The sequence below is a fragment of the Neolamprologus multifasciatus genome, chromosome 7 (genome assembly GCF_963576455.1).
Source record: "Neolamprologus multifasciatus chromosome 7, fNeoMul1.2, whole genome shotgun sequence".
NCBI classification, from domain to species: Eukaryota; Metazoa; Chordata; class Actinopteri; order Cichliformes; family Cichlidae; genus Neolamprologus; species Neolamprologus multifasciatus.
The window spans coordinates 40,439,528-40,460,229 of NC_140445.1; the positions used below are offsets into that span (position 1 = coordinate 40,439,528).

A 20,702-nucleotide genomic window follows, 5' to 3' on the forward strand; every position below is an offset into this window, starting at 1 on the left:
ACAGGTAACGAGTGGGGGACAGAAAAGCTTCTTACAGAAGACGTTACAGGTCTGTGAGAGCCAGGGATTTTCCTTGTTTGAGGTGACCAAATACTTATTTTCCACCCTGATTTACGAATAAATTCTTTACAAATCCTACCATGTGAATTCATGGATTTTTTTTTCACATTCTGTCTCTCACAGTTGAAGTGTACCTCTGGTGCAAATTACTGACCTCTGTCATCATTTTAAGTGGGGGAACTTGCACAATCGGTGGCTGACTAAATACTTTTTTGCCCCACTGTATGTATGTATATGTGTGTATATATGTATATACTAGGGGTGCAACGATACACAAAATTCACGGTTCGGTTCGGTTCGATACTTTGGTGTCACGGTTCGATATTTTTTCGATACAAAAAAAATGTTCATGCCTTTTTATTAATTTGTCATTTATTAAATTTTCACGGCACATTCTGCACCACATCTCTGTGCGTTCATCATTTGTTTGAAGCCAGCTCACCTCCTGCAACCACTTTTCAGAGAATACGCGCTTCTTTTGTGGTTCGGACTCCTTCTGACATTTCTTTGGAGGTGGAGGAACATCACAGTAACTGCTTAAAGGAGCTTCTTCGACATCTTTAAGAGTTCTAAACAAATGTCTGTCCTCCTCCTGAAAATCTTATGTACGCAAACACGCGTTGCAACTTCTTATCTTGTGCGGGTTTTTATTTTGACAGCGAATGCGCACCTGCGGACCACTTATGTGCAGCCCTGGTTATTTAGCTCGTCATATTGCAGCCACAGAAATTCTTTTGTCCATGAAACCATAAAGCTGCACTTTCTTTTTTCCTTATAGTCTGATTTGTCATAACCTTTCCGTTTTGTGGTAAGCTTTTCTTTGGCTGTCACTTCTTCACGCTGACCTGTCTTATTTGGCTCAGCAGAACTAAAATATATATCCTGCTGCTTTTACACACGCACTAACATAACGCTCAGCGATTCTCTGCGCGATCAACCTCTCACATGTTTAAGCTGCGGGAGATTTCACTTGTCATGTTTGCATAGTAAGCTAACGATTGATAAGACGATGTCAGAGGAATTGGTGCGCAAATTATCATCACTCACCAATCAGTACTGTCGCTCTCTATACACAGTTCACGCGATTGCAAAGTGAAAGCAAAAAACAAGCGCAAATTCAAACGCGATTTCAGTATGTCACATATTGACAGTGGCCGATGCCAATGACATAATTACCCAGCTACATTTCCAAAAGAATGCAAAAGCATTGACATATATTTTTCCTTCCTAGGATAGGCCGACGGGCAGGGCAGAGATAGATTTTGGTAGCCCGACTGGAAAAAAGCCCCGTCGGGCTAGCGATTTTGCGAGCCCTGTATCTGATTGAGGAATCACTCATCTTTGGAAAAGAGAGTTTATTATGGAGAAATGTCTCTTTCCAAAATAAAAGCTATACTATACGCTTCTTCTGGGCTATATTCTCAGCAGCATATTAAACATATCAGGTCCCCATAAGGAGAATCGTGTGCTAACGGCTGTCTAAATGACTCGGGTAAAGTTTGTAGCATGCTGCTTGTTGTTTTTCTCTGCTTCCACTTGTCTTTGCACTAGGATGATGTCGGAGTAAATGTGCAGTCATATTGGTTGTGTTCCCACTAGTGCTGTCAGCGTAAATCTGAAATGACATTAACGTCACAACACGGCAAATCTCCGTTAACGAGCTACCGCGGATCACCTCATGAGTGGGGCTGGAAGACGTCAACACATTAACGAGCTAACTGCGCTAACACACTAGTTCCCACCAATTGAGCATTGCTGGCACATCCAACATACTGTTTTACTTTTGTCCATGACAGGCTTACCTTCAGGGTCATACGTCACATGAAAACCAAAATAGTTCCAAACGCCAGATCTGAATGAGGGTGGGGGAGGTTCAATTTGCCATGTTGCAACTAGCCTAGCTTCTGTCTCGCTAGCTTGCCCTGCGCTCAGTGAATCTGTGTTCGACTACTCCGCCTAGGCTGCACTGTCGAGCGCAGATCCACTGAGCGCTCAACACAGACAGCATCATCAGAAGGAAAGTTGATAAAATAAATTAAAAATGTTGTATCGTTCGATACATATGCGTACCGAACCGAAAGCACTGTATCGAACGGTTCGATATCGATACGAGTATCGTTGCACCCCTAGTATATACATATACATATATACACACACATATATATATATATATATAGCATGTCCTTTCTCCCTACTTTAACCCCAAACCGGTCGAGGCAGATGGCTGTTTTTCCTTCCCACTGATGCCAAAGTGCTTGCTCACAGGGTGACATCTGATTGTTGGAGTTTTCTTTGTATTATTTTAAAGTCTTGTAAGGATCTTACAGTATAAACCACATTGAGGTTCTCTGAAAATAAACATTGATTCTTCTAGATCTTTTTGTATGAGTGTACATATAAATAATATTTCCATTCCATTATTTCCTCTACTTTTTTGCTACATATATCCTCCTCAACTTTCACCTCATACTTACTTTGCAACTCTATAAGGCTACAGTCAAAAAGGTTTATAAAATATAAATGATAATTGACTGGCTGATCTCCCACTCAATATTATCCTCTTGTGCAACTCCTTTTCACTGCATTGTTAATATTCTGCATTTAAAAAACAACAACATTCATTTAAAGAAAGCCACACCAAAGTTCTTATCCAGTGGGCAAATTCATGATAAACAAACCATATTTTAAAATAAAATAAATTCCCCCCTCGCCCTGCGGATGGTCTCTATCTTTCAAGCTCAGGTCTTCTACCAGAGTCCTGGGATGTAGAGTGTGTTGCACAGTATCTTTGCTGTTCCTAGGACTGCGCTCTTCTGGAGAGAGACTAAAGAATGCAACATTTGTCAGCCACTTCCTCTACAGGAATGACATTAAGCTGTATGCTAAAACTGAATGAGACATTGATTCACTGATTCACAACACCAGGCACAGCAACGACATTGGAATGTCATTTGGATTGGAGAAGTGTAGTCGGATGGAACCACGAAGAGGCTGCTATGAAAGCTGCAACCACCAAGTATCCTGAGACTGTACACTAAGCGGAAGGAGGCCCGACACTATTGAGTGTAGTATCACAGTCCAGGATGAGACAACGAATATCTACGAGTACGTGAGGAAGATGACCATGACCGACTGCTTGCTCGGGCATACATGGAACACCATAACCAAGTGGCCGGCATAGTATACAGAAACATCTGTGCCAAATTTGGCCTGGAAGTCCCAAGGTCAAAATGGGAGATACTAGTAACACTAGTAATACTAGTCACAGGGTTCACTATTGTACTACTGGGAATGAGTAGAGACACACAAAGAACTGATCTAAAATGAGCAGAAATCCATGTATTAAAACCAAAAGAACACTCTGTGATTGCATTATCTGTTTTTCTGATATAATTTCGTTTCATCTGCATCTGTTCCAGGCTTTTTCATGTTGGCCAGAGTTGATGGCTGAACATGCTGAGAAGTTTCTGTCTCTGTACAGAGCCGACATGGAGGCAGCTCTTCAGGTCCAGTCGATCGATTCCTGGAATAGCTTCCCACTATTTCAGCTCTTCAACAATTTTCTACGAACAGACCGTAGGTCTTGGTTTTTCTGAACACATTTTTAAGGCATTCTCTAAAGCTCAGGACTGCTTTGAGCTTATTGCTGAAGCTCATTACAGGAAATGATGTCAAATGCCTGTTTTCCACCAAGCAGTGCTGCTGCCAGACCTGTTCTGCCTTGGTACACTAAGGGAACCAGTCCACATTTCAACAAGTTCCAAAAGTTGTGGTGGTGGCAGATAGAATGTGTGAGCAGCACCTAGTAATCATTGGTAAATTTATCTAAAGCAACCAACAAAGCATGATGCTTCTCTGTTATACTTCATTTGCTGTTTTCATATTGGCACTTAGTTCCCTCTTCACAACAAACTTAGTTCTGCATGTTAAATAAGGGTTGTTTTGCACTGTGACTGGTGCAAAGCTACTCTAGCAGCATCTAAGAGCAAGCAAGTGGAACAAGACATGAGAGGAACAGATCCAGTTTAATAATACTTTCAAATTTTTTTGCTTTGTCAAGATTCCTAAAGAATAAGTTGCAGCTAATGGGCAGTTTATTAATACCCAAGTTCTGTGAATGTAGGTTTCATGTCAAAGTCCCAACAATGGAAAAAGAAAACTCCCTAAAAAGGAAACCTGGAGAATTCAAATTATGACAAACATAAATGTTGCACTTTTATTCCTGAGATTTTGTTAACATTTTCTACCGCAATGAACTGCACTTCACTGTAAATATTGAATTTTCTTCCTTGATAAACTTTATTTCACTGTAAATATTTCATTTGACTGCTGGAGAAAAATCTAATTGGCTCATTGTGTTTCTCCTTTCAAACCCTCCCTCAGCTGTGGGGCTTTGTCTTCAAGCCAGCAGAGATTTGGCAAGATGCAATATTTAACATGGTGGATGCCAAAATACCTCAAATACAGTAACAGACAGGCAGGCAGATAGACAGCCCAAGGGCGGTGTTGAGAATAAAGACTCAGTGTTTCATTATGCATAGAAACCACAAATCTCTTTTCTGTGGCTCATATCTTGCATCCTTTCTAATTACCATCTTCTGTTTGTACCATAATTATTCCAAGTGTCACAACATTAGCCAACTTCATTTGGAGTGTAACGAGGCAATAGAAAAAGATGAAACAGAGTATGAGCGAAATCATAGTTTTCACTGTTTGCACAAATGAGGTCTTCCTTCTGGTAATTATGCTTGAAGTGAGAGGTAAGGGATTGGTTTGATTAGTTTTAATCCCAATCACTGAAAACGCTGCCGCTCACAAACAAAAGGGGAAAAAAAGATTTGATGGACAAGAGTGTTTATTTATGAATCGCTTTCTCAAAGCTTCACAAAAATATAATATGTACAGTCGTTGTTTTTAATCCTTCACATCATCGTTTTTTTGGACAACAAATCCTCTGCAATACTCACAGGTCGGCTGATTTCTAAGTATTTTCTTCAGCGTGTGTATTATCTCTCGGTTGCAGATTATTTAAATGCTCACTTGATTGTCATATGTGACAAGCTTTCGTGAGGGAGGTGGATTTTACTCTCTAGTGGGCAAAAAGGCTAGTGTTCATCATGATGGAGCAGAGTGAGAGGAATTAAAACTAATGAAGTCCTGGGAGACCAGCTTGCTTGCTTCTCACCAACACCTTATCTTTGTCTCTCCTCACTGTGGACTGTCGACTGTCTGCAGGGATTTATCTGTCTTTCCAAAACCCACCATTACAGTTTGAATGGGGGATAATGGAGTGATAATAGGAACACCTGTGGACACAGTGACATAATATAAAAGACGTGTAGACCTTCTAGAGTATAAATTTGAATTTAGTGAAGCTTTTTAATTTAAACTTTTAGAATTTATCAGATAGATATTAATTTGGGTAAAAGGTCTGTATCAGCTTGTCCAATTAGGAAATGTCACATAAGAAAACAAAAACTCTTAATGTAAAGTTGGAGCCACACTGTTGGCTAAAATATCCCAATGCCAACAACTCTCCCAGTCTCCATATGAAGACTGGATGTGGCTGCTGTAACACCAGAAAAGCAATGCATGAATGGATTTTACATGGACAATGGATTCTACACATTTAAACAAGTAGTAATTTAGGTGTCGCTAAAGCTTACTCTGAAATTTAAGCGAAGTTAATAAAGGGCAAGAATGAAAAATAGTAGCATACTGTGTGTGAGAGAGAACAATATCAGAAGTAAAATCCATCACGTTTCTGATATCAGAAGTAATTATCTCAACCATAAACAAAATAAATACTCAGTCTTAGCTTAAGTTTTTGTGGAATTTTTAATGTTTATTTGTTTGTTTTTATCCCAGAAAACTTGTATTTGACTATTGAATAAGCTTTAATCATTTCTGTTTGGTCTTATTCCTTACTTTAATCCAGAAGAGCCCATTTTCAGTCGTGAGGACTGGAAACCTGCTAAAAAGCTAAAAACTATTTTGAAGTTTGAAATGAGACTTTGCGTACTCAATCCATCTAAAGACTGTTAATGTGAACAGAAAGTCCACATAGTTATAACATTTTTCTCATCCCCCTCCCAAACAGCTCACTTGTGCAATGGGATGTTCCACAAACACCTCCAAGACCTGTACATCCCACTGGTGGTACGATACATTGATCTAATGGAGTTGGCCATTGCTCAGTCAATCCACCGCAGCTTCCAGAAGGAAACCTGGCAGCCTGTCACGTAAGGCTCACCCAAGTAATCAGTCACTATGCTTATAAACATAAAACACTCCTTGAGTTCCTTCTTTATTGTGCAAAAGTTTATATTCCTACTGAGCTTTTTACATGAAAAGTGAAAATATCAAACAAATAACAAATATCGTTAATATTTCACTAATACATTAACATGCCCTCGTCAGGTGTTCATGAAATTTTGCTTCTTTGCTGCAAATGTGTTTTGTTCTTTACAGTGTTTTAAAGGTGACATGCATTCAGTCTTGCAAATGTTCTCTTGAACCTCTGACCTTCTGCGAACAGTGGTGTTGGAGTATTTGTGCAGATCCAAAAACCTGTTGATAGGCAACTTTTTTACAATGTTTAAAACTAAAAGTGTTTTGTTTTTTTTTCAACCAGAAATTTGGATTTTACTTTTGAGACATGGACTTCTAAATGTGTATTTAGCATCAACTTCATATTTAAATTCTAGGCTGTTATTTCTCTGTGGATTCATGATTCTCAAGTCCGGTGATCTACAAATTCCTTTCTCTATACCTAGTTTGTGAATTTCATGTTATATTAGCCATTATATATAAAGAGTATAAACATGAGATGGTTCCTCTATACTGCGATTACTTCTTTGAATTATTGTTAAACAGTTTACACTTTAATCATAGCAAATTTAAAAGCTTTAGAATGGCATTTAAAGTAAAAGCAAAGGAGTGAGTACATGTAAATTTGCCTGGGAGGAACTGTGGCAAAGAAAACAGCTTGAACAGAAGCCTCTTTTTTCTCTCCCATTCATCCGTCCATGAAAACATGGAGTTCTGCTTTTGCTCTATATGATATTTTTTCTTCAGTTTTCCTATGAAAGAAGAAGTATTGCCATTTTACTTGTTTGTTATCAGCAATAATGATTGTTGATGTGTCATCATCGAAACTAAATAATAAGCTAGGATGGAAGTGAACACAAACAGCAAGGACACACTGCCCTCTTTGACAAAAAGCATCTGTAGTGAAAGAAAATGGCATGAATAGAAGTGAGCAGTGACTCCTCTTTGTTGTTCTTTGATTTCATCAGATGTTGCAGACAAAACAAGTAGCTGCTATTCTGGTAGTTTTTCCTTTGTATTTGTGCTGCGGAAAAGGACGCCTACTTTTACACTCAGTGTTTCTTCTTTCTCTCTTCATCTATTATATCCTTTTGACATTTTCTTTTTTTGCCGTTGATGAACCTTGCACTTACTCTGACCTGGCAGATCATTAACAGACAATCTAGCCAGCTTTCTTCTGCGTAAAGTAGCCAGCCTTCCCCCTTAAGCTTCCGCAGATACCAATCTTCTTTGCAACTGCCCGGTTGGGGCCGCTGTATGGCAACACGTATGTATGATGGGCAGTGATGGGAATAACGCAGTTACTTTTTCAGTAACGTGTAATCTAACTAATTACTATTCCTATCGTTACAACGCCGTTACAGTTACTAACAAGAAAATGTGGTCCGTTACTATTTTTCAACAAACTTATGCCCCCCCCCCCCCCCCCCCAAAAAAAAAAGAAAAAACAGGGGAAGTTTTAGAAGTGTGTGAGAGAGAGAGAGAGCGACAGAGAGAGAAAGACAGCAGAAAAAGAGAGAGAGCGAGTCTTGAGATGTGAGAGATTTGTGACGTTTAGCGTATTTGGAGTGTGTAGTTAATGTGTTGTCTTGTGTAGTTAGTGTGTAGTGTTGTGGATAGTTTTGTGTTGTGTGTCAGAACAACGAGGCGACTGCTGTCTCCAGGTACTTTTACTTTTACTTTTAGAATATTGTAACTCAGGTACTTTTTTGAAGAAGTAAGAAGTTCTTTTTTGTTTTTAGCAATATTTTGATAACAAGCTGAAAGCTAATAGTAACATGCTCATGTTGGAGCCTGACATCGTTACGCTAAAGCAATAGAAGGCTGACTGTAGACTGTGACCAGAAAAGTGGAGCAACTGCAGCGTCCCAAACCTACATTCTGTCCGATGACCAGTGTTGGGAAGGTTACTTTTAAAATGTATTCCATTACAGAATACAGAATACATGCCCCAAAATGTATTCTGTAACGTATTCCGTTACGTTACTCAATGAGAGTAACGTATTCTGAATACTTTGGATTACTTAATATATTATCATGCTGTTTACAACTACATGAAAGTACTATTGCTGTGATTTATTACTGTTACTGAAGGTCCGCGGCTCCGAACCGTAGTAAAGGGACCTCTGGCTAATACGTAGGGTTCTGTGTCGGCTTGTAGCCAAAAACTAGCTTTACTTTGTTGTCTGGGTCAACTTTGCTAGCAGAGACAGAGAGAGGCGTTGAAAGGCTGCTCCAACGGAACTTATTGTTTCGGAGGAAAACACGAACACAGCGTACAGTCGAGTCTTAATAGCTTACTTACGGCTGGGCTCGTCAGGCACTCTTCTTGGCTGCAGTGGTTATTATTATATTTACATGCTTCCAGCTCCCGTTTTTGCTCGACGACAGCTCGTACTTTTCCTTTTTCTCCCTCCCTCGCTCACAGACACATAACGTGTATGGCAGTCCATTCTCCCTGCAGCACGGACTACACTGCCTATGATGCTACATTCTTTAGAGCATTCTGCCTATTAGCTTAGCACAACAACAACAGGCGCTCTCTCACCCAGGAAACACGCAGAGAGAGAGCGTCACCCTGTAACCATGGCAACCGTAACGCTGCCACCTGGAACAACAGAACGTAGCTGTCAAACAAAACCCAAACAGTCCTGACCCGCCACAATATGAAACAGGGAAGTACCGCTGTGTAATCCATTTATTTCAACAAAGTAACTGTATTCTAAATACCACCTTTTTAAACGGTAACTGTAACGGAATACAGTTACTCATATTTTGTATTTTAAATACGTAACGGCGGTACATGTATTCCGTTACTCCCCAACACTGCCGATGACCAACAGAGAGTAGCCATGTGACAAGACACACAGGTGTTCTTTCTCCTCAGAGACACAAAAACTTTGCCATTTACTGCTCGTCTCAGAGAGTGAACTTTAGAAGTATGTACTTTTCTTTCTTGTCTGAATGAGCTGGGCTCAGCATGAGTGTGAGGTTTGTGGTTTCAGATAAAACTCTGTCCCTCAGAGAGATTACAGTGATATAGCTAAAGGTCCCTCATGTGTGTCGAGTCTTTATGCTTTGCACTGAGCATGCCTCAGTGTTTTAAGTATCAGTGTAATAACAACACAAACCTTTAATTTTCTGCTGCAGCCTGCAAGGAATGAATCTACGTGATGTAGATTAAGAAAAAAGATTATGTGAGAAAACCTGTATGCTCTTCTTTACCTCAAAAATGTTTTAATAGTGATTATGTGGCAAAATATGCAGAAAATCAACATGATTGTCCTTATTTTACAGTTTGGATTATATTTGTTCTGCAGTTGGCATTTTATTAGAAATATACTTAAAAAAATTTCAACATACAGAATATGAGGACTATCTTTAAAGTAGCTGTCTCTATAACCTTTGGCAATTCACTGCAAAAAAAAAAAAAAAAAAAAAAAAAAATCAAGCCATGACTTGCATTATATATGCACTACATGCCTGACTTAAAAAGAGGGGCACTACAAGTAATTGATTTTATCTGAAAAACTCGTGGTGATTATGTCCATCATTTATGATTTGAACAGTAATGCGGCTGCTAAGTTTAGAAAAACAATGAAGTGCAATTTATAATCCCTAAATAGAAGTGAATGATTTTTCCATTATTTCAGATAAAAATCCCTTATTGACAATGATTCTTTTTAAAATAAACAAATTTCCCTTCAAATGTGGCCTGGAAATAGTGGTTTAATTGAATAAAAGAGGCAAATGTTCACCTTAATTGCAGATACTACCTTCTCTTTCTTTTATGTATATTATGGACTGAATGTTTGATTGTTTTGTTACACATAAGATGATGTTTAAGCTTCAGCATGAGCACTAGAAAATGATGAATTAAGACTGTAGTTGTACTGTAGGTTCACCTTCATCTGTGAAATTGTATTTCTAGTCTAGTTTTCGTTAATTATTGCAAAGTATTTGTGTGTGTCTGTGTGTAGAGTCTGCATTAGAGCTGACATTATTGGTGGACATATTGCGTGGTGGGGGGGTCTCAAAATACTGGTTGAGGGTGTGTTTCTTAAAAAGGCTCCTCATTCTTACTCCCCCAGTCTTTCCCACAACATAGACCACAATTTTCCTCTAGCTCACTTTACTTGGCCCTCCCCTATCCGTAAAAAGGAGAAACTAAAAAGCTGGCACTTCATTAATGAGCACAGACTGGTGAGTGGGATTGTTCTGTTCCCCAGGGAGTATGGCAGAGCACAGTCAGAGACGAGCACCACTAATTAGACATGAGGGGGATAACCACTGAGCATTTAATTGCACTACGGACTCGGCCCAAAGCATGTATTCCTGTGTGCCACTTGTTAAGGTAACAGTCTTTTAAAGGCGAAGTGAGAAAAGTGAGGTTGTGAGAGGTGGTCGTTTTAACCCCCATCACCTTTGTTCCCTCTGCTCCTCCATCCTCCACCCTCCCCACTCCAGTCATTCTAGCTGGGCACTGAACACTTCCATGTCAGTAAGCATTTACCATGTGTTGCTGTGCAACCTGTGCACAGGGGAGAATGTCGGGAAGTGTCCGCCTGTCTCTGTTTCAGCCTGGCAGTGTGTTGAAACTGAACAGATCAACACACAAACTAGCAGAACCTATTAAAAAACCACAACAGATGCAGAATACCCAAAGATGCTAAGCTCTTATGATACATGTTACATGAGATATGCATACATGATATCATATATCATATGATATACAGGGGTCCCTTGTTTATTGTGGGAGTTGCGTTCTAAAAATAACCCGCGATAGGTGAAATCTGCGAAGTAGCCAACTTTATTTTTTACAATTATTACATATGTTTTAAAGCTATTAAACTACACACTTTATACACTTTTCTCAGACAAACATGAACATTTTCACACTTTTCTCTTCTGTTTAAATACTCTCAAAGTTCAAAACTTCGTAGAAAAAGAAGTCCAGTATTATAGAATGAAACCCTTTGGTTTCATTCTATAATAGTTTGAAGGTGCAAAGGTGCCTTTGACAGTGCAAAACGTTTCGTCGACAGTGTTGTGTTTGTTGGGGAGAAAACTTACAAACATACAGTGTAGCACTTCACAGTCACACTGCTAGTGATAGAAGATTTATGTAAATATGACAAGCTGAACGCATTCTGTACTGTACAGGAGACACGGCACAAGATTGGTTGACTACAGCCAATCAGGATACAGAACACAATGTGCTGTAAGAAAAAAAAGCATGCAAAATTGCTCAAAAAATAAATAAGTGAAACAGCGAGAACGTGAAAGGTGAACCACGTTATAGCGAGGGACCACTGTATTAACAAAAGTATTATTCCACAGGATTTAATATGATGTCGGCCCACCCTTTGCAGTTATAATGGCTTAAACTCTTCTGGGGAAGCCGTCCACAGGGTTTAGGAGAGTGTTTATGGGAAATTTTGAGCATTCTTCCAGTAGCACATTTTTGGGCCGGCTCACAGTCGACATTCACACACGATGCAATGGGGAACTGCAGGCTTAGGTAATTCTTATGAAATTACCTAACAAATAAAAATAACTTTTTAAGCAGTTAACTATACCAGGCCATCCAAGAAAGTTGGACTTTGGTTTTTGGTTAGATTTAAATATTTAATCAGTTACCGCTATTTAGCCAGTATATGTGTTTCCTGTCAAATAATAATTCAGGCTCTACACACACTGAGTCCTAAAAGTGTCTAGAAAGCACAGTTTACTCTCTACTCATTTACAAATAAAGTGTTGTTCTTCAGCATATAAATAACTATTAGTACGTTATGAGTACAATAACATTTCTTTTTAAAAGTAGTGATAAAATAAAAATACAGTCAAGTTAAGAATGACCATCAACAGGAAATGTGGATCACTGAAATTAAGTTTGCGGATGTAAAACATGTATTTCATTAAAGTTGTTTATCTGGTACATTATGCTGAAAATAATTTATTCCAGTAATCGTTAAGTTGGCTTTCAGACTATCCACTGAGATCACTGAGATATCCACTTCATGCTCTGTTCATAGTCTCCTGCACTTCATACACCTTTTTCTAAATACAGTACTACAGAGTTGTTAAAACAAAAGTGAATTATAAAAGAACCTGTTGGGCCAGTGGAAAACTTACAAGATTGCTACAGCTTGTATTCATTGTCGTTGGAGTCCATTTCAGTTATTAACCCCCCTCAATCTTACACGCAGCAATGGTTCAGCCACCTCAGAGGATTTGTTCTGGAAGCTGAACACTCTACAAATGTTTGTGATGGACCTTCACTGGCCAGAACCAGAGTTTGCAAAGCATCTGGAGCAAAGACTCAAACTGATGGCCAGTGACATGATGGAGGCCTGCGTCAAAAGGTCAGACTGCACAAACACCTTTTATTATTTCATAGGAAATAGATAAACATGATGCATGATAGGACCTGCTTAGACATAAGCTATATTACCAGAATATTCACTCATCTGCCTTCATATGCATATGATTTTGAGTGACATCCTAATTCATAAGGTTTAATATGACGTTGGCCCACCCTTTGCAGTTATAACAACTTCAACTCTTCTAGGAAGACTTTCCACAAGGTTTAACAGTATGTTTACGGGTATTTTTGACCATTCTTCCTGAAGTACATTTGTGAGGTACTTGACCATCAACAGGAATGGCTCCTGAAAGCGACCCATTCTTTCACAATTTTTTGTAGAGACAGTCTGAATGCCTAGGTGCTTAATTTTATACACCTGTGACCATGGAAGTGATTGGCACACCTGAATTCAATGATTTAGATGGGTGACTGAATACTTTTGGTAATATAATGTATATGGAAAACATAATATCAGATATTAAAGATCAGATTTAATTTAGGAGGATGTTGTCAGACAACATGAAGTCACAAACAGATGTGTTATTCTCAGTGGAAAAAGATGGGGAATTTGATGGAACTTCGAAAAAGAAAGCTCATGATGGCTACATCCATCACTTTACAAAAACGTTCAACTACTTCACAAAAGTGAAATTTATGATCTTTAAAGGGACATGAACCATGCAATTTAAAAATAAGTTTGATTTACATTTAGTTTTTTCTGTCATTTTGTCTTATTTTTCCCTGCACATAACTCGACTGTTGGCAGTGATATTTATTTTTTTCAATACTTATTTATTGTAACTCAAGCAAGTGTAGCTCTAAGCAAGTGAGCAATATGGCGAGAGGCTACTGCACAATCCTAGTTTCACTTCTACCCTGGGCCATCTCTTGCATAAATGTAAAATAAATGTTTCATATGTTGTCAGTATATAGTGGTTTGACTGCCATTAATAAATGCCTCAGTCGTATTTATCATCAAACATTATCTCTTAATGGGCTGTGTACGACAGATCTTCAAGCTGGCAATAATTAAACCATTACTAAAAAATCCATCAGTTGACCCAGCTGTCTTATTAAAGGCCAATCACCAGCCTTTTTTTTTTTTTTAATTTTTGAAAGATTAGTTGTAAAATGGTTACTGAACATTTGCAGAGGAATGGCTTATTTGAAGAGTTTCAGTCAGGTTTCACAACTCATCAGAATACAGAAACCAAGTTAGTGAAGGTTATAAATGATCTTTTTATGTGGTTTGAATCATATCTATCTAATTTCTTCCTGTTAAAAGGGAGTTTTTCTTTTCCACTGTTGCCAAGTGCTTGCTCATAGGGGGTCATGATTGTTGGGGTTTTCTCTGTATTATTGTAGGGTCTTTATTTTACAATATAAAGCACCTTGAGGCAACTATTGTTGTGATTTGGCGCTGTATAAATAAAATTGAACTTAATTGAATTGTATTGAATTGAATTGTGAATGAGGCCTAAATTTCAAGTACTACCTTCTCTGTTCATCGGATTATTCAAAAAGATAGAACAAAGCATTAAATGTATATAAGCAAAATCATTTATTACCTGATAATATAAAAGCTTTTCTTTTGAAAAGTGCTTTACTTCAGTCGATCATAAAGTGGCTAAATTGTTTTAGTTATAAAAACACTACCTAATGTAACCATCCACAAACATGTGTCACTGTTTAATGGAAAAGACTAACACAGTTTAAACATTTTTTTTCTGTTTTTTCCTGTAGAACAAAATCTGCATTTGATGCCAAAATGCAGAAAGTGTGTAAGTCAACAGACTCCCTTCTACCACTGTCAGTTTGCACCATGTTCAACGTGCTGATTGATGCCAAAAACCAATGCTCCAAACTCTGTGTGCTGGACAGCGAACAGGAGGTAAACTATTTATAATCGTCGTTCTGTTGGATCAAATTTACATTTGAAATTATTAGCCAATGACAAAAAGGGTTATTACTGTCATTACACTTAATAATATAAGAATATATTGTTAATATGAGAAAATGTCTAAAAGAATATTTTGCATTTTATTAATGTAATTCTTTTTGTGTCCTCCTGTGGTTTTCTTTAAAAACAAAAACAATAAATAAATAAACAACAGTCTGCCACTTTAATAGGCTTTCTTACATATTATAATGATGGGATTGTTAAAAGTTTTTTCCTGCTGTGACAGAAAAATCACTTTGGTAGTGGCTGCAATTCAAGCCATGCTGATTTTATTTTGAAACTAAGTCATGGTTTCAGAATGAACGCGTGTTGGCTTTATTATCTTATCCTGTGTAATGTGATGTTAATTTAGTGACTTTGTTGGGCTAGCTGGTGAGTTTCGGTGGCTGACTAGCCAACTGGAAACATGTTTGATAGCTAACGGCAAAACCAAGCGTTAAAAACTAATGTAAACGTGCCAGTAAAGTTCCTCTAATAGCCACAAGTAAGTCAGCTAAAAAAAAAGTGAGTCACCAATCCACTCATGTGTTATAATGTCCAATTTTACCTCAGACATAAATATATTTACAGTCTGCTACAAAGTTGTTTTGGTCTTGGTGGATAGTTTCCTTTATAACAGTTCTAAGTGGGATAATTTAATTGAGTTAATTCAGATGCTCAGTTTAACCATGTCCCTGCTCACTTGCAGAAGTCACTCTGAAATTTACTGATTGTGATCAGAAATGTCTGTGGAAAATTTAGTCCTGGTTTGAATATCAGATTAAATCACTTATTTTAGATGGCTTTTTTTTTCCATTTCCATCTCACAGCTCACCATCAATTTTCCCCACAGAGTGAAAGTGAGTGAGCTTTTAACAAACCTTAGCAGTCTTTTATTTCTGGCTTTAGTCTGAAAAGGTTGAGTCAAATTGTCAGATCAGCCACTAAAGTTTTCTACCAAACATCCAGCAAAAGGGAAGTTCAGGTGTATTCATGTTCACTTGAAACTGTCAGAGGCTATTAAATGGATAACTGTGGAGTCTGTGTGAGGCCTTGGCATCATGAAGAGGAAAACCCTTGGCTGTTGGCAATCTTGACAGAAAGCTAGACTCACTGTTCTCTTAACCTTAAGCTTCCTCAATTCTTCAGCTTCCACCAGCCCTCTGCTGTTGAAAAACATCTCCTGTAATTTCTTTTTCCAGCAGACACACAATAAATTCCTGTCTGCATCCTTTGTATACCAGCTTTGTAAATAACATCTACTCAGACTGTTACTGCTACTCATTTCATGTTTTCAAGTTTTCATGTTCAAGTAATTTGCAAGAATGTGGGGCATTTCGTTATTGTTTCTGTAAATTTGAATCATTTTAAATTTAGAAAAGGAGGATTTTCTAGAATTTGCTCATTGGTAAATGAGTTGTGATTAGCAAGCCATTAACCAATAAGCTTGTAGTTGAACAACCAGGGTCAAACCCCACTCACAAAACACCAAGATAGCAACAGCATAAAGACTCTTCTTGAGGCTTCAAAACAGGACTTAACAAACCAGTGGGTCACAGTAGGTACGTCCATTTTTTATACTGTCTGTGTTCCACACCAACAATCCATTTAGAAAACATGAAAATGAACAGCCTTGGTCTCCTGTTGGCAATTAGAGTTCCTTTATCCAAGTTCAATTCATTTCTGTTCAGTTCAGTCTTATTTATATAGTGTCAAATCACAACAACAGTTGCCCCAGGGGGCATTAATATTACAAGGTAAAAACCCTACAATACAGAGAGAACCACAACAATTAGATGACCCCCTATGAGCAAGCGCTTTGGTGAGTGTGAAAAAGAAAAACTGCCTTTTAATAGGAAGAAATTGCTGACAGTATCAGGCTCAGGGAGGGGCGGCCATCTGCTGCAACCGGTTAGGCATGAGGGGAGGAAGACAAGACAAAGACACCATGTGGAACAAAGTCAGAGATTAAGAATAACTAATGATTAAATGCAGAGTGGAAACATACAAATTTGATCAGGTATTTGTATAGTATCAAGGGAGACAGGTTGGACTCACACAAAGAGATTAAATAGAGTGCATTTATTGGTAACACTTTTAAAATGATTAGAAAAGTTTTGAATGTCCCAGGAAAGCTGTGAGCTGAGACACATGAGGGTACCTTCATCTTGCGTGCCAGTGTCAAATGGAAAGTGACAGGGTGTCTATTTCAAAGTCCTTTAAAGTTTCCTAGACTTGGTGTGAAGCAGGATTTTTTTGCAGACACATAGTAAATGGTTAATGGACTGATTATTATATAGCACTTTTCTCCTCTCCTAGAACACTTTACACAATATGCCACATTTACCCATTCACTAAAGCACTCAGAGCAACTTGGGGTTAGTATCTTACCCAAGAATATTTGGCATGCAGACTGGGGGAGCCAGGGATCAAACCACCAACCTTTCTGTCAGTAGATGGCCTGCTCTACCTCCTGAGCTACAGCCACTGCAACCAAACCTTCTGACATGATTGGTTGGATGGCGCAGGGATGTAGTGTTGATCAGTCAGACGATTGATTTGTTCATTTGTTCTCAGGAGGGTTAACAAACTGCAACAGCGACAAAGTTGGTGCTGCACAGAGGGGACAGAGTTCAACTTTGACTGCAAGGCAGAGATGAGGTGGATAACCGATTGACACTTTGAATGATGAAAGTTTGGTGGTAGAGGAATTGAGGAATTATAGGCATATTCCGTACATTGAAGCTGTGAACTTCAGGTGGATGAAGCGATGCAGTGGAGAACTGCCTACAGTTCCTGATTGGCAGGCATGGTTTGATCATTTGTCTGTGGATCAGCTAGACTAACCTGCGTTCCAAGTGCTGAACAGAATTCTTTCCTGACACGTGAGGTGCACTATTGGCCACAGTTGGAGACAATCTCAGAAAGGATCCCATGTAACCTGAAGAAGTGCTGGGCTGTTTTAAGGGTGGATAAAAAGCTTGGGCAAAGCAAGAAAATTAGCAGCTTTAGAAAACCAGTTAAGGATGGTGAATTACCCGATGAGGGTGGAAGGCCAGTGATGAAATCCAATGCAATAATGGGACAATGGGCAGCCAGGCATAGGAAGAAAGAGTCTCAACAGCCCAGCAGGTGGCAAGCTCAATGGCTTATTCTGGGCAAAAACCGATCAAACAAGGACATACTCACAAACATCTTTTGCCAAAGATGACCACCAGAACAGAGGTTATAAGATAGATATTGTTTTATACTAGGCAAGGCAAGGCAAATTTATTTATATAGCACAATTCAACAAGGTGATTCAAAGTGCTTTACAGAGACATTAAAAAACAAAAACAAATAAAAAACATGATTTAAAATTGAAAGGAAAAAAAGTAAAAAGGAAGGAACAGTATATAAAATCAGTAGTTAAAATGTAAGTTTTGAAATTTAAGCTTAAAAGTAAAACAGTGTGGATTTGGTGTTTTATTCAAATGCAGCTGAGAACAGGTGAGTCTTCAACCTGGATTTAAATAAACTGAGTGTTTCAGCTGATCTGAGAACTGATAACACAGGACAGAGGCAAGATGGTTTCTTCCTCTGAGATGAATTGTTTTGACATATCGGGCTGTCAAAGAGCTGCAGCAAAACATTGCTTAGGCTGTCTAAAGATTCCTGAGCTGTGGGTTTCCACTGAAACGAGACCTTGTCTGAGGTGAGATTTATTAGAGGCAAGGCAACATTATCGAAGTCCCAAATAAATCTACGATCTACAAAGACTCTTGTAAGGGATGGGGCAGTGGGCTCTATGCTTATGTCCTTCAGGACTGGTGCCGTAGCACTAGAATTATAGACAGTCACTGCTCACCAGACTTAGAGGCCATGTCCATTCAGTGCAGGCCCTTTTATCTACCTCGTGAGCGAATGGTAGTCATAATTACCATTGTTTATATCCCCCCCAGTGCTACCGTTTGCTCAGCACTCAACCATCTCCAACTCATCCTCAACAAACAGCAAAGTGAGCACTCTAACAATACACGTTTGAAATCTGTACTCCCCAAATTCCACCAACACGACACTGTCCAATGTGTACAATAACATCAAGCAGCCCTACAGAATGACACCCCTCCCCCAACTGGGGCGATCTGACTACCTCTCTCTCTCCTCCTTACACTTCTTACACCCCCTCTAGGAAACAAACCCCTCTGAGTACCTGGGTCAATAAATGGTGAGATGATGCTCTTTTCAGCTACAGGATTGTTTTGATCTGATGAACTGGTCCATCTTTGAATAGCACGACCTGGAGACCTTCACTCAGTGACAGTGACCAAAACCATCCAGGTTTTTCTTAACCGAAAACTTTGGATGACAAGTGAAGAATAGGCTCTGATCAAAACTTGAAACTCAGCCTTCAGGCTGAGGAACAATTCTCTGGACTACACTGCCAGAGCCAGCTTGAAGGGATGGGCATCAAAGAGGTCAAGGAGGACCATAGGAGGTGGATAGAGGTCATTGACAACAACCCTTGTCATGTGTGGAGAGACAACCATACCCCTCACCATCTACAAAATCCCCCGACAGCATTCTCAAGCTCGCAGAGGAGTTCAAGGAGTGCGTGATTAAACCAGGTGTCTGGACACAGAAGACGAGATACCCTGGAGAGTCCTGCCTCTGTACCAAAACCAGAATACACAAATACACACGACAGAGGAGAGAGAGAGATAAGAGGTGGGAAAGACAGAAGAGCTAGTCGACCAGTGAGTGCAGACGGACCGTTACAGTAATAGAGAACCAAACGTGGTGAAACAAAGAACATCGATTCTGACTTCTGATTTTCTCAAAATGTATGTTATTGTCTACTGAAAATTACATCTCCAATAGTTTTATTATTAATTTAGCCTTAGACTTCTAATTTATTGAATGGAGACCTCAGTGAAAAAAGTTAACTGACCATTTTCTGTTCCTTGAGAGGGACAAATTGATTATATATTGTCCTTGAATCCTGGGTTTCCAAACACAGCAAATGTCAGTTTGACGTCAGATGTTTCACTCAGTTTTGTCAGGATTTTGAAGTCTGCCTAAATAACTAAATAACCTTGATGAAGAAATAGAACATTCTCTGAAGTTTTTAAGAGGAAGAAATTCTTTAAAACTTTTCTACAGCTTACTGGTTTTACATGTTTTACTTGTGTCGTTGAGTGGTTGCAAATATGACTGAAGGAAATTGAATACCATGGTCATGTTGAGTTTTGTGGCTCAGGATTGTTGCAAATTCTCAAAATTACTTACTTGAAATATTTTGAGTGTCATAATAAAATGTGTCAATATTGTTGAACTTTGAAGAACTTTGAAGAACTTTGAAGAACTTTGAAGAACAGAACTTTGAAGATGAAACAATTGCTTCAAAGTAAACTATAGAATAGAAATGAAAATTAGTTATATCTTAAAGGACCGAGATTGCTGAAGAAGTTCATCAGCAGTTCTTGGGAAACCTCCACAAAGTTACTTTCAGTGATGACAGCGTTGCACCATCTCAGATCTGGCTCATCAGGCTCATTATGAATGAACGAGAGAAAGACTATTCTGCAAATTGTCATAATACCTTTATGTCTTTAAGCCTCACCAAACAACTTTTGGTGTGTAGGATGTTTGAAAGCTCTATTATTTTAGTTACAACTGTATTTTTGTTGTTATTGTTTAGAGAACAAACCACAAATGGATCTGAATGAAGTCATGAGTTGAATCACACAGCTGTCAAGTTTTGCGGTAGAACATGTTGGGCACGCTCTGTTTAAACCCTACACTGAAAAAAGAGCAAAGGTACAATATAGCAAAACCTGTCAGTTCAAAATTAATTGAACTATGATAAGGTGATAGTTATGGCTCTTCTCCATATAGTAGTATTTCTTCCTCCAAACAAGTTGAAGTTGGTCAAAAATAATAAGATGAACTAATTCAAATGGAAGAAAATGTTAGATGAACTTAAACTGTTAAAGTTAGGACTGTTTGTTTTAAAAAAAAAAAAAG

The 20,702-nt window shown here is 38.6% G+C and overlaps 1 protein-coding gene across 5 annotated transcripts in view; it reads left to right on the plus strand.

Moving 5' to 3' along the window:
- cadps2 (Ca++-dependent secretion activator 2) overlaps positions 1-20,702 on the plus strand; it is a 149,505-nt gene that overhangs the window by 94,583 nt on the left and 34,220 nt on the right. For all 5 annotated transcript variants that reach the window (XR_014874911.1, XR_014874912.1, XR_014874913.1 and 2 more), the window contains exons 18-21: positions 3,480-3,636; positions 6,161-6,302; positions 12,600-12,755; positions 14,501-14,648. Coding sequence is in view for 2 of the 5 variants with exons in the window: in XM_085165256.1 (XP_085021382.1) it covers positions 3,480-3,636; positions 6,161-6,302; positions 12,600-12,755; positions 14,501-14,648 (603 nt within the window). In the remaining 3 variants the exon portion in view is untranslated. The remainder of the gene's footprint in view (positions 1-3,479; positions 3,637-6,160; positions 6,303-12,599; positions 12,756-14,500; positions 14,649-20,702) is intronic.